General features: G+C 45.0%; 1 protein-coding gene across 33 annotated transcripts in view; it reads right to left on the reverse strand.

Moving 5' to 3' along the window:
• The window catches only part of OBSCN (obscurin, cytoskeletal calmodulin and titin-interacting RhoGEF), a 304,918-nt gene that overhangs the window by 48,178 nt on the left and 241,637 nt on the right, over window positions 1-15,103 (reverse strand). For all 33 annotated transcript variants that reach the window (XM_088654044.1, XM_088654041.1, XM_088654038.1 and 30 more), the window contains 5 exons: window positions 10,024-10,135; window positions 7,211-7,347; window positions 2,196-2,308; window positions 1,587-1,755; window positions 83-164 (listed from right to left, as the gene is read on the reverse strand). In XM_088654044.1, coding sequence (XP_088510170.1) covers window positions 83-164; window positions 1,587-1,755; window positions 2,196-2,308; window positions 7,211-7,347; window positions 10,024-10,135 — 613 coding nt within the window. The remainder of the gene's footprint in view (window positions 1-82; window positions 165-1,586; window positions 1,756-2,195; window positions 2,309-7,210; window positions 7,348-10,023; window positions 10,136-15,103) is intronic.

A 15,103-nucleotide genomic window follows, 5' to 3' on the forward strand; every position in this document is an offset into this window, starting at 1 on the left:
CAGTTCTTTCCCATGCCTCAGACACCCACACAAAACAAGAATGATGACCCGAATGGAATATCAAGTGAAAAATAGTTTTTACCTTCCTATTTCTTGCTTAACCTCATAGAAAGAATGAAGCTTTCTTCTATTACTCTGTTTCTTTGCCTCTTGGCTTTTCTTATCTATAGCAATTCAAACAACAAGAACAAGTAAAGTAACGGGGCTCCGCACAAACACGCTCTTCCATCATGTGTCAATACACTTCTCCTTTTTTGAACACATTCCACACATCATATGTTCCATCACTTTTTTTGGGGGGGGGGGGTTATCCAAAGCACTGCATTTTATATGCGGGAAAGTGATTATGATGTCATCACGAAGGGGCACCTTCCACTGGAGTTATGTTGATTGTAAAAAAACAAAACACTTAAACAATCAGATCTGTTTTAATAATCCTACAAGCAAGAAATCGTGTCCTCCCTCAAAGAGTGAGACCTGGCAACCAAACCCTTGTGTTGTGGGTGGGTACGATTGGATAGCTACAACACCTGATTGGTAGGTCCTTTGACACTGCGTTCAATCTGACCAATGGGACGCTAGTCAAATGGATCAAGGGACCTATATATGCCAATGCACGTAACCCTGAACTTTCTCTCTTGGTCAGTGCATTGGAACACCCGCCCACCTCTCCCTATATTTAGGGCTTGCACACTTGACCTTACTATGCCATTGTGTGTCATCTGCCATTGTTCCAGGGGCACGGCAGGAATTTTCCCCACTTGGCTGATTGGCTGGTGCCATTTGGGTTTCGCCTGCAGCGTAGCAAATAGTCACAACTTGTAAGGTTGCGGATAGGCTCTGGTTCAGGTGATAGGGATGGGGGAACGCTCTCACCATCCCTATGTGAAGAGTATTCTGTTAAAGGAATCCAAAGGCTCAATGGTTTGGTCAACCCTGCAAGGGGTTGTGCCCGTGCCTAAGTCCAGGGGGACACCTGGGTGGTGGAGTGGCGGGGAAGACCCGGCCAGAAGGGCGGGGTATAAATTATAAATTATTATTATGGACATAGCATGTCCCCAGCTTTCCGCCATTCCAGGTGTTCAGCCTTGGCTGACCTATGCTAGTGCCCTGGGTGAGTGCTACCTGCAACGGTGCAGGGAGCTAGTCGAACCAGAGCCTGTGCAACCACTCATTTGCTGTAATCAATAAAGTTGTGGCCTAAATTCTGCCAAAAGCCAAACCAAAAATTTGAGTCTTGTGTGAATTTATTTAAGGGGGAGGTTTAAAGGTCTAAACACACAATAATCCTATAGGAGGGGTCAGCATGATTATCTCCACATTTCCGATGGTCACATGACATTTTGGAGGAGGCAATTTGCATCCCACTAGTAAGTAAGTAAGAACTAAAGCAGGCATCCCCAAACTCCGGCCCTCCAGATGTTTTGGACTACAATTCCCATCATCCCTGACCACTGGTCCTGTTAGCTAGGGATCATGGGAGTTGTAGTCCAAAACATCCGGAGGGCTGCAGTTTGGGGATGCCTGAACTAAAGAGAAAGGCAAATGTAAGTAGTGCAAGGACCAGTTCACACTTCTATAGTTACCTTCTTGGACCACGAGTTCAGCTTTGCATAAGACCTCCCCTCCTGTATTTTTAGCAATGCAAGTATAGACACCACCATCTTCAGTTCTAGCGTTGTACAGAATCAAAGAGTATCTTGTGCCTTCACTGAGCTGAACGACTCTTTCACTGTCCATCAGCAATGAAATACCCTGGAAGGATGAGAGAACTATAGCACATGAAGGCTACTGAGGAAGCCAGATAAAACTAAACCAAGACTCTCCTGGACAACCCCATTCAAAAATGTTTTTAATTCTTTTTTTTTTTTACGATAAATTTCTAAAAATACACCTCCAGAAGAATCACGAATTCCAACATTTTGAGCTCCACTCTGGAAAATCCACCTGGTGAAATGGAACTTCAGAATCCAGTGAGGGCTCTGGCAGAAGGGGAAACTGTTACTTGGTGATTCCGAATGCACCACTGAAACGTATCTTCATGCTTTCAGTACATCCATGGAGTACTATTTTTCTGTCCACAAATGCAAAAGTGAACTCATCTCTTTATCCCATGCCCATTTTACTACTTTGTAGATTTATTCAATCTCCTTTCCCTTTATTCACACCTCTGTCTGGGAACATCTGCTTCCTACCTTAAACCATGCAACGGTTGGCTGAGGGTCTCCTTCAATAATAGCATGAAACTTTGCCATCTCCCCACACCGAACCTGCACATCTTCAATTGTCACCTGCATGTATGGTGGGCCTGATGAAACAAAAGTGTTAGGTTTCAGCTGTTTGAAAAAGAATAATATTGGAAACAAGGATGGATGAGAAAGCTCATTAACCCCCATAGGGAATAGTGAGGGTTGCGACCAGGCCTGGCAGAAATTGACTGTGTGTGGGGGTGGGTGGGTTTAAGCTAATTGGGAGAAGCTGATTGGAGGGCTGACTGTTGCTGGGGAGAATTGTATGTATCCAATTTTTGATTGACAAGGGGAATCCTTAAATACTCAGCGTCCCTGGGGTTCAGCTCCTTCCTGCTAGTGAATTTAATCTCCCTCCCACCCACCTCCTTTTTCCTGCAGGTTTAGGTTGACCTTGCTATGGTGCCGCCTGTATTCAGGGGCCAGTAGGAATTTTTTCCATTTGGCTGATTGGCTGTTGCCATGCGGTTTTTCGCCTACTGCTTAGCAATAGTCACAACTTGTTAGGTTGGCAGGTTAGGCTTTGGTTGATGAGTTTGGGAGGGGCATCGCATGGAGGTGCATGCCCCTCAGTGTTGCTCTTATAGAAGTATTCCGTTAAAGGAATCCTGGGGCTCCGGGGCTCTAGTCTTTACACCCCCGCAATGGTGCGGGGCTGGGGCCAATACAGAGCACGAGCCTTGGGGAACATTTCTGGTGGGGGAGATTGCCTGTGCTCAGCTATCTCCTCCACCATGCGGTGTTTACTTGACTTTCCTATTGCAGGAAGTCAGAGTTGGTCCTGTCCCACCGTGGGGCAGAAGATTAACCAAAGCCTAAGGCCAACACTCAAAATTAATTTGTAATTTTGAATAAAGTTGTGGCCAAAATTATGCCAAAAAACAAAACCTAAAATATGTTAGCATAAATCCTCTACATGGCACAGATGCTGCATGTGGCTAATTGTTTACTTTATGAGATTGCTGTACTTTCCCACACACAGGAGACAGTGTAACTTGATCTCCTGTCATGTGATGTTTTCTCTGTTCTGTTTCTACTTTCACTTCTGAACGGAGAGTGATGGCGAATACACTTAAACCACACTCTCTTAATAAACGTAGATTAACACCTACGATTGTTTACTGTCTTCATAACCGAAGCCAGTGGCAGTAGTAAGAATATTGGAATTTACACCTCAATATTCTAACAAAATAATGTGTCTGTCTGAGTTATTGGTGGGGAATTTCTGGGGGGTCTTGGCTCGCAAACAAATGGCAGTTGTGACCAAATTTTGCACAGTTCTTGGAAGATGACTTCCGCGACATTTGTGCTCACAGATCATAGAGATAACTCCCTAAACCTCTTCCTCTTACACTTGCTAGCTATTGCCATTTCCCTCTTCTGGATGGCTGCAGAGGTGCTTTTAGCTGCTACAACGCCTTTTAGAGTTAGAGATGAGCTTGCAGTATCTCCAAATCTGGGAGAGTTGTGCACAGCTATTAACCAAATGAAAAACAACAAAGCCAGTGGACCTGATGGGATACCTGCCGAAATCTTCAAAGTGGGCGGAATTGAACTTAACACAACAACTTCACAAGCTCATCGAAAAAAATCTGGGAAAGAGAATAAATCCCAGCAGGCTTTCAGGATGCCAAAATTATCAATCGCTTTAAAAAAGGTGACAGAACTGATCGTGGAAACTATCGAGGCACCTCTCTATTAGCTGCGGCTGGCAAAATTCTTGCAAGGATCTTAGCAAACCGTCTCATAACAATATCCGAGGTGATCATTCCTGAATCCCAAAATGGTTTTTGGCCTTCTAGGAAGACTGTGGACATGATTTTCACTGCTTGACAGCTTCAAGAAAAATGCAGAGAGCAACACCAACCCCTGTATATGGCGTTTATTGACCTGACAAAGGCTTTCGACACTGTAAATCGTAATGCCCTGTGGACTGTCCTTCTGAAAATTGGCTGCCCAGATAAATCTGTAAACATCATTCGTCTCCTCCATGATAATATGACAGCAACAATCACAGATAACAATGGCTCTCAAGGTGAACCATTCACAGTGGGATCAGGTGTTAAACAGGGTTGTGTTATTGCCCCAACTCTATTCATTATTTTCATTGCCATGATCCTACACTTTGTCGAAGGGAAACTCCCCACCGGAGTAGAAATCATATATCGAACAGATGGAAAGCTCTTCAATCTGAGCAGGCTGAAAGCAAAGACTAAGGTTACCGTAACTTCCGTCATAGAGCTTCAGTATGCTGCTGACAACATAGTATGTGCACACTCAGAGGATGACCTCCAAACCATCCTAAATATCTTTGTAGAAGCTAACGAAAAGCTTGGCCTATCACTCAACATCCAAAAAACCAAAGTGCTGCACCAACAAGTACAAAATAACCCCTCTGCAGCACCACAAATCCAACTCAGTGGTGTAACGTTGGAAAATGTTGATCACTTCTCCTACCTAGGCAGCTATCTTTCCACAAAGGCCAACATGGATGCCGAAATCCAGCATCGCCTGAGCTCTGCGAGTGCAGCTTTCTCCCGATTGAAGTGCAGAGTGTTTGAAGACCGGGAAATTCGCAGGGAAACCAAAATGCTTGTTTACAAAGCTATTGTACTGCCAACCTTACTATATACTTGTGAAACATGGACCACTTATAAACTCCATCTCCAACTCCTCAAAATATTCCATCAATGGTGTGTCTGAAAATTTTACACATCACTTGAGAAGACAGGCAAACTAATATCAGTGTACTGGAAGAAGCAAAGATCACCAGTCTTGAAGCAATGATTCTTCAACATCAACTTCGTTGGACTGGTCATGTTGTGCGGATGTCTGATGATCGTCTTCCAAAGCAACTACTCTATTCCAAACTTAAAAATGGAAAGCGTAATGCTGGTGGTCAACAAAAGAGGTTTAAAGACTGTCACAAGGCAAATCTTTAAAAATGTAGTATAAACACTGACAACTGGGAAACACTGGCCTGCGAGCGCTCCAGTTGGAGAACAGCCTTTACCAAAGGTGTCATGGGCTTTGAAGACACTCAAACTTAGGACGCAAGGGAGAAATGTGCTAAGAGGAAGGCACGCTTGGTAAATCCACACCGTGATCAACTCCTGCCTGGAAACCAATGTCCCCACTGTGGAAGGACATGTGGATCCAGAATTGGTCTCCATAGTCACTTATGGACTCAATGGTAAAACCATGTTTATGGAAGACAATCTTACTCAGCTACGAGTGATCGCCAAAGAAGAAGAAGAAGACAATGCCTTCTAGAGCCTAGACTTTTCTGCAGCTTTTGAGCTCAGTTCCCCCACTTCTAAAACCATTCTTACTCTGGTACGAAGTCTCTGGTAAAAAAACACAGCAATATCTGTTTCACAGCTGAACTTTGAATTTGGCTTCAAAGCATACTGGTAGATTGTGCAACTGGAAGAGAATTGGTGTTGTATGATCTGTTTGCCTCAAGCACTGTCGCCAGTCGGGCAGCCACATTATACTAACTGAAGCTTCTGCACCGTTTTCAATGGCAGCCCCACATAAAGCACATTGCGGTAGTCCAGTCTAAAAGTTACCAGAGCTTAGATGACTGTAGCCAAGCGATCCCTGTCCAGATGGGGTTGTGGTTGGGCCACCAGCCTAAGTTGGTGGAAGGCACGCCACCGTACCAACACTGCCATACCACTCGGCTGGAGAGAGGAACCTCCCACCGATAGCATCTCAGTATTACCTGGTTTAAGTTTCAGTTTATTGGCCCCCATCCAAACCCTTCTTGCAACCAAGCACTGTTTAATCACATGCGCCATGAGATCAAATAAGCAGTTCCTAAATAAGCTTTATCTAATAAGGCAAGTAGGGAACAGTTTCTCATACAAATTTAACATGGACCTTCCAAATGGAAGTACAGTCATACCTCGGTTTAAGTACGCCTCGGTTTGAGTATTTTCAGTTTAAGTACTCTGCAGACCCGTCTGGAACGGATTAATCCACTTTCCGTTACTTTCAATGGGAAAGTTCGCTTCAGGTTAAGTACGCTTCAGGTTAAGTACGGACTTCCGGAACCAATTACACTCATACCTCGGGTTAAGTACGCTTCAGGTTGAGTACTCCGCGGACCTGTCTGGAACAGATTAATCCACTTTCCATTACTTTCAATAGGAAAGTTCGCTTCAGGCTAAGTACGCTTCAGTTTAAGTACTCCACGGACCATCTGGAACGGATTAACCCACTTTCCATTACTTTCAATGGGAAAGTTCGCTTCAGGTTAAGTACGCTTCAGGTTAAATACAGACTTCCGGAACCAAATGCGTTTGTAAACCGAGGTACCACTGTACTCAAATCATGTGTTTTGAGGAATTGTGGAAGGAAGGCTCTACCTGCCCCAGGATTCCATTTCTTCTTCAAATCTTGCACAGTCCACCATTTCCCCCGACACTGTACCAGTGTCTACATGCTCAATTCCACAAGGCATTTGTACCTCTCAAGTGTAAGAGTCACTGCACTCCAAAAGATGCAGCGATCATTTTGGAGCTGGAAAGCCTGGAATTGATGCCTGGCTGACACAAGAGCTCACAGGCTGGCCAGAACAGTCACAGGCAGTGATCAAAGTAATGAGAAATCATTGTGTCCAAGGTTGAAGCTGGAAGGCCATTGAGACTTGGCCAAAATAAAAATAAAAATGGGGGGCCCCACTTGCCCCAAACTTTACCCAGAGTGTCTCAAGGTTTTTGTTTTCTGAATGTAGCCTTGTTTTGTTCCATACATACAATGGAAGTTAAAGCACTCCATTGACCTAAGGACTTGATGGCCAAAGTAAAAAACTCCTGAATGCTGTGTTTGGGAGGAAGAAACTTGGCATAATAACGTTTCAGATTCCGAAGACAAAACGCAATCTAAAAATTGAAGCCCCACTAAAGTTTTGACAAAACTGATTTTTGGCAAGATCATGCAATAGGTCGGCTTACTTGCTGCGGTCTTCTCCGCTGTTTTATAGACGCAGGTTCTCTCTGTGGTCTCAATATAAACTTGCCTCTGTATATCCAAGATGACATCTGCCCCGTCGCTCTTGGGCCACTCTGCTCCAGCCATGATTTGAGGAGTTCTTAAGTATTAAAGCAGGAAGGAAAGTCACAATCGACACTATAGTTTTTGGGACACACATCAACAAGCCGTAAGCAGGCCGCAATGTTGCTGTTTATCCCGCATACTCTACTACTGATGAGTGGGGGAGCCCGAGAAAAGATTCTTCTCCACTTGCCCAGCACCAATTAAATGGAAGCAATCTAGTAAATTAAGGCTTGGAAATTAATTTGTATCAGTGTCTAGACTGATCTATTTATCCACTCACAACTGTGTTTTCTAAAATCTATCTCATATTCTGCTGGCTTGCCCCTCCCTTGGTAGATTTTGTGTGTGTGTACTGAATGTATTAACTTGCTGGCTGTGCTGAAAATTTGCTAGGGAGTGAACAATGGCTGTTTTGAAGTGGTTCTAATACCCCCCCCCCCCAAGACTTAGATTGCATGAATATTTGCCACTTTTTGCTCCTTAATTTCTCCTAATGGCTGGCTCCTCTTTGAGTTGGAGATAGGGATTATCCAACTACATCAAGGGGATCAATGAGTAAATGGGGTATTATATGAGGTTCTTAGCAGTCATCAGAACATCAGATGTTCTTCACAGTTGTCATAGTAGTACAGAGGTTTGGTAAGGGCCAATCTGGCCCACTAAGACCCTTTATCTGGCCCTAGGCCATGCTTCTCCATGGTTACTGCCCCTCTCCCCGCCCCAGCATACTTTGCCTAGCTGGAATTTTCCCTATTGATTTCTGAACGTGCCTCTTGCTCACATGGATGGGCACATACATGCATACATGCCTGACTGACTTGTGTGCTTGGAAAACCACTACCGCGCCTGCGCAGGAGGTGGAGTTGCAGGCGTCACGACCCGATCACACGCACAGGGGCTGAGAGTGCAGCCCCTGTGTGATTGGTGGAGGGTGGGGGTTCCCGCCCGTACCAAAACAAAGGGGCTGTCCAATCCAGACAGCTGGGGGCGGGGCGTGTCCTGCTGTATTTAAGCAGGAGGAGGGCGGGAACACACCCTCTTTTGGGGCAGGAACACACCCTCTTTTGGCCCGGCTCCCAGCTGCATAGGTTCACCCGCCCTTTAGTTTAGCTCATGACTTTGCTATGGACTTCGGTTGGTTGCCTTGGTTGGTCAAGGGGCCTGGTAGGACTTTTCCCCACTTGGAGTAGCCAAGCAGGGTTTTTCCGGCTACCGTACCTTGTAGCAATCAGTCACAACTTTTGGTTTGGGCCGTTAGGCATTGGAAATCTTCAACACAGGTGGGGAGGGGAGGTAGTGCCATCACCTGACCCTCATTTTGAAGGGTACTCCTTTAAAGGTTTCCGGGGGCGGAGTGGCCCGGTCCGACACCTAGGGAGGCAAGGGCCTGAAGGCATGCCCCTAACGGTAATCACCGGGGGAGTTCCGGTTGATGTACATCATTGGGCTCCTTACTGGTGATTAACCCTTCAGGGCTTCAACACACGGGTTGAAGTCAAATATAGACAGTTAGGGTCCAGTGCCTAAGCCAATACCGCTCAACATCCGTAACCAATAAAGTTGTGGCCTTTACGCCCATTGAATTCGAATTCTTGTGTCTGTCTTTATTTCACGGGGAGGGAGGGACATTGCCACGCAATGTAGTATACTGTAAAAAGATAAGAGCTTCAATCCCTTTTGCCTCTGGACCTGCTCACCCTCGCAAGTGGCGCTTGGAAGGCTGTCCATGAGGGAACAAGACCTTCGGGCTGAAAAGTTTTCTTTAGTTGTGTTAGGCTATCTATTACATATCCTCCCAACTTCCACTGATGAAAATAGGGACATTCTATGCTACATCAGTATCACTGCTTGAGCATTTCCTCCTGGTCCAGGACAAAAATTATTAGAGGAAACACACACAACCGCAGTATTTTAAGCAAAGAAAGCTTCAAATTTGCCTTAGGGGAAAAGGAAACCCCAAATAGAATAGGACGTCCCTGTTTTCATCTGAGCAATGTTGGAGGGTATGATATAATAACTTCTCTGAAGGCAAGTGAGAGCAAAGGCAAGCAATGACAATTTAAGTGAATAAGCAAACATTTCCACAATAAGTGCTGAAAGACCGCCAATAAGGGGAGATAATTTTTTTGACCCAGCTGAAAATGTGTGTGTGTGTGTGTGGTGGGGAGTGACTAATTTCAGTCCAGTCCAAATTCACCTCTCTCCTGATCAGACATTGCAAATATATAGACAACTAGGATATTAGGAAGAAAACTAGACTACAGCTGTTCTCCCAGACAACCTGATTTTCCACAGGTAGGGAATTTTAATGCTGGTGTGAATTAAAAATAAAAAAATTCCTTCAGTAGCACCTTAAAGACCAACTAAGTTTTTATTTTGGTATGAGCTTCTTGTGCATGCACACGAAAGCACATACCAAAATAAAAACTTAGTTGGTCTTTAAGGTGCTACTGAAGGAATTTTTTTATTTTTGCTTCAACTCAGACCAACACGGCTACCTACCTGTAACTAGGTGTGAATTAAACTATATGATGTACTGCCTGCATTTTGAAATAGTGATCAAGGAAAATTAGTAGCACAATAATTTTTCGTGTGTATAGCAGGCAAATCATCTAGATATCATCTAGATATAAAAGAGGAATTGAAATGCAGGATACTTTACCTGCATGGCTTTCAATGGTACAGGATCTGAATTGGTCAAGGAAGTTACCTTGTAATAGGAACAGCCCGTTCGTGAATCCCATCACCTTGAAGAATTGTGTCCTTTTGAGTGGTGCTTGGCCTTTCCTCTGGAATTTTACCAATAGCTTCCTGCTGTTTGGCTAGCAGTGAAAATGCAGGTGGTTAGGTTGTGCATATAGGGATGAGACAGAGGAAAAACAAGAAACCACCAGCAACAGTACTGTCTACCCCAGGCATCCCCAAACTTCGGCCCGCCAGATGTTTTGGGACTACAATTCCCATCATCCCTGACCACTGGTCCTGTTAGCTAGCGATCATGGGCGTTGTAGTCCCAAAACATCTGGAGGGCCGCAGTTTGAGGATGCCTGCTCTACACCCTCGAGCCATGAATAGATAGGATAGAAATGTTTTAAATACAGTCATACCTCGGTTTAAGTACGCTTCGGTTCGAGTACTTTCAGTTTAAGTACTCCGCGGACCTGTCTGGAACGGATTAATCCACTCTCCATTACTTTCAATGGGAAAGTTCGCTTCAGGTTAGAACCAATTGTGTACTTAAACCGAGGTACCACTGTAAATTTATTTCAAACAAACATAAAAAATTGGCTTCTTCCAAAAAGCAGTAGCAAAATTTATATGAAAGATACCCAGACTGCAACCTATTACATTTTACCAGACTCTCAAGTGCATCGTATTGCACTCAGCCTGGGATCTAGAATTTCTTAGTATCAACAGAACACTTTGCTGCCCAAACTGAGATACAGTCTGAGAAATGTGCCCCATTCCCTCTCCACAAGGTGTGCTGACTGGGGCATAGCTCTCAGATCATGGTCAAACGTGCACTATTCAAGCTGAAATCCTAGGATCCTCTGTGACTTTCCAAAGGATCTTGAAGCATACCTCTCCAGTTGTACACAACTTCAAATTGCCTGTGTTGCTTATGGAGTTTGACTGCCTTAATTATCCTAACCCCAGATGGATATATCTAGGAATAGCAGCTTGAAAGCGAGGCCAGTGCCCAGATCAGTAGCTTGGTAGGGGCTTCAGAACTGTGAAACTGGGCAGGTCTTAAAAAAAAATATGAAAATGTATTTGAGAGTTTATAGGGATGTGAGCAAGGAAGGAACGAGACCATGCAACTTCTTCAGAAACTGAGATAAAAGGATGTTGGATATTTCCTCAAAAAATAAAAATAAAAGGCGGTCTTCATACTCAGCTGAAGAAAGGAAATCAACACATCCAAAGTAATGATCATTGGAGCTGCATTTTTAGTAGAGCAATTAATGCCACCTCCTGGGAGTTGTCAATAAATAAATTAAGAGAAGTATTGCTCCTGTCTTTCGTTATGTATATTAAGCAATTATCTGTTGCAAGTTTTGACGAGGAAACCATTAGGCCATATTCAAGCACTGATGTGTTGCAAAACAAAAACAAAAACAAAAAAAAGCATTCACACAAGCCTATATGCTTTCTGCATTTGCCAGGGCTGCCCAATACATTTTGGAACCTGAGGCAAACCACAAAATGATGCCACCCCCAACCAGGGAAGAATTGGGAGGGGAGCACTGAGGAGACGGCAGATCCAGCATCCAAGGAGTGTGCCATACCGTGTTTCTCATATTTTAAGGCATCCCTACAAAATAAGGCATGGCAGCCTTTGCGCGCGGATATCCGGGACCTGGCTGCAGCCTCAGCGTGCAGCGCGCGCAGCCCCAAGACCCGGCTGCAGCCTTTGCCTGCCGCGCGCGAAGACCCGGTGGGAGCAGGTCTGTGGTCTGTACAGATACCGGTACCGGTACTTAATTAAAAAATAAGACATCCCTTGAAAATAAGCCATGGTGTGTTTTTTTCAGGAAAAAAATAAATATAAGACGTGTCTTATAATATGAGAAACACGGTAGTTGCAGTGGCGGCAGCAGGCGATGCATTCTTGCTACCTGAGGTGGTCGCCTCACCTTGCCTCATGAATGGGCTGGCCCTGCCCTGGCATTTGCAGTCTACTGCCCCAGAGAACATGGCTCTGGTGTTTCAAATGCTATATAGATATAGGTTAGGGGCAGAGAGTAAGTGCCTTTTAAAAATGTTTCCAATGCCTTTCATAAGGAAGAAATCTGGATTAACTAATATATACTGAATTCAATTTAGCTGCTATTATTTATTTATTTATTTATTTATTTATTTATTTATTTATTTATACCCCGCCCATCTGGCTGGGTTTCCCCAGCCACTCTGGGCGGCTTCCAACAGAAATATTAAAATACAATAATATATTAAACATTAAAAGCTTCCCTAAACAGGGCTGCCTTCAGATGTCTTCTAAAAGTCTGGTAGCTGTTTTTCTCTTTGACTTCTGGTGGGAGGGCGTTCCACAGGGCGGGTGCCACTACCGAGAAGGCCCTTTGCCTGGTTCCCTGTATACCCATATGTCATACCCTCAGAAGGTGATGGACTCTCCAACAGAGGTTTTTAAATGGAGGTTGGGTGGCCATCTCTCAGGGACTCTTTAGCTGCAATTCCTGCATGGCAGGGGATTGGAATAGATGACATTTGGGGGCCCTCACAACTCTACAACAGAATACCACGAAGTGTGAAAAAGGGATCTACATCTCCAAAAGTTGGGGCAATGTGCGGCATTGTAGCCCATACCTTCTTGGCACATGTTTATCACATGCTCTCAACTACTTTGAGACATGCAGACCCAAAGAACTGCTGTGGGAAGCTGAATTCAGAAAGTGCTGTAGAATCAAAATCCTATTTCATTATATCTAGGAAAGATTTATTCGGGCCATAAGCAGTATTGCCACTTTGCTAGATAGAACCCACAGACAATCGAGTGCAAGGGTTACTGCCATCACACCCCGGAAAAACCTTAGGATCTCCACTGCACCCTTGGTCATGATAGAGTGGCAAGAGGAAGCTGGAAGAGTGGCACTCTTTCCCACTTCCTCTTTCTTCTCTGTGCTTATCAAGCTTCAGATTAATTCCAACTTTTACCCAGTTCCCTTAGGAAAGTGTAAGAGGGTGGGTGGGTGGGTGGATGTACTTCTCTTTCTGCCTCTCTTGGGGAGTGGTTGATGATCCAGGGGAAGAGAAGATTCCACCTAAACAATAGGAAGAACTTCCTGACAGTAAGAGCTGTTCGGCAGTGGAATTTGCTACCAAGGAGTGTGGTGGAGTCTCCTTCTTTGGAGGTCTTTAAGTGGAGGCTTGACAGCCATATGTCAAGAATACTTTGATGGTGTTTCCTGCTTGGCAGGGGGTTGGACTGGATGGCCCTTGTGGTCTCCTCCAACTCTATGATTCTAAGTGATTGGTGTGCCCATGGCACTCCCTAAAAAATCCAAATGTGGCCCCTAAAGCATGATTTGATGCAGAGGTGGGGAATCTATGGCTCTCCAGACATTGTTGGACTACAACTCCCTCAGCCTTGACTATTGTCCGTGCTGGCTGGGATTGGTGGGAGGTGTCCCTAGTATGTTGCAACCAGCAGTGCCTCTAGATGGCTTGAAAATAGGTATTGGCAGGCAGAACTAATGAAACATAACATGGACACAAATCTTTGTTGAGCTGGTGTCCGTACAGATTCACTAATTCAAAATCAAAGGTGGAACCAAGTTAACCACAATTCCAGGCACAAAACCTTTCATGTTTTGATCTCTGCTTTCGTTTTTCATTCTAGCAACAGAATGAAATGCCTGCAACATGCTTGTTGGCCTTTTGGGGGGTGGTGGTCTTGTGGTTTTCTTGCAACCCCAGCTCAGGACTGGGGGGACCCAGCATGTCTAGCAGAGCTTTGAACTTGAACTGAACTGGCTTCGTGAACTACCATAAAGGTGAAGGGGCCCCTGACCATCAGGTCCAGTCGTGTCCGACTCTGGGGTTGCGGCGCTCATCTCGCTCTATAGGCCGAGGGAGCCAGCGTTTGTCCGCAGACAATTTCCGGGTCATGTGGCCAGCATGACAAAGCTGCTTCTGGTGAACCAGAGCAGCGCACGGAAACGCCGTTTACCTTCCCACTGGAGCGGTCCCTATTTATCTACTTGCACTTTGATGTGCTTTTGAACTGCTAGGTTGGCAGGAGCTGGGACCGAGCAACGGGAGCTCACCCCGTCGCAGGGATTCGAACCGCCGACCTTCTGATCAGCAAGCCCTAGACTCTGTGGTTTAACCCACAGCGCCACCTGGGGCCACCTGGATTTTCTGAATGCTGGTGACTGGAGGAAGGATGCTGCTGGTAACACAGAGTCCATGGGTTTCTGCAGAGCCACCTTTACCTCCTTATCTGCATGTTCGAGTGATGCCCCGGCAGAATCCTCCAGCTCTGATCATGACAAAGGCACCCCCTACAGCTTTTCTCTCTTCAGTGTGAAAAGAAAAGGGTTAGCATCCAAGTCGACCCACTTCACATCATTCAGACCACAAGATGATACCTAGAGATGTGCCAGTCACTGGTAGACACAGACCCTTCTAAAATTTGGACCCAGCTTGTAGTGAGCTTAATTCACAAAGTTGTCCTTATGGAGGGGGGATGTTGAGGCAGTACAGTACTTATAAAACACCCATTGACACTGGGAAGCATGGGAAAGAAAGTTGCAACTTCCAAGAAAGAGGTACAGGTAATAATTAATCCCCTTTGAAAGTTATATCTGTAAAATCAAAGAAAAGCAATTTCAAAAGAAAGAAAAGAAAAGAAACCAGTCAAATATGAGCGTGGGGAGGAAGGCGGTTCTCTCTCAACTTTTATCTGCCTTGCTGTCAATGCCATTGTGGTCACAGTTATTGTAGAAACCTATGGTGAAACCCTGTGATTTTAGTTCAGCTAATAGCATCTCGAGCAGGGTCCCCAAAACTGCTGGGCGTTCTCTACTCCACCTGCTGAAACCAATATCGCAGGCACCTTCACCATGTTACAATTAGGTTCCCCAGTTATGAAATGTTTACACGTTCCCTACGGAAGGTGAAAAACATGCCCACGCTCAGCCAATCTGAACAGCATGGGAAATTCCTTCCTGCCCTCAATTCACTATAATCCTGGCTGGCATAGAGGATGGGTGGCCTCTGCTTGTGCTAACTGCTGAGTCAAACGGGAGAAAACCTATGTTGGACAA

Source organism: Zootoca vivipara, chromosome 11 (assembly GCF_965207765.1).
Source record: "Zootoca vivipara chromosome 11, rZooViv2.hap1.1, whole genome shotgun sequence".
Taxonomy (NCBI): domain Eukaryota; kingdom Metazoa; phylum Chordata; class Lepidosauria; order Squamata; family Lacertidae; genus Zootoca; species Zootoca vivipara.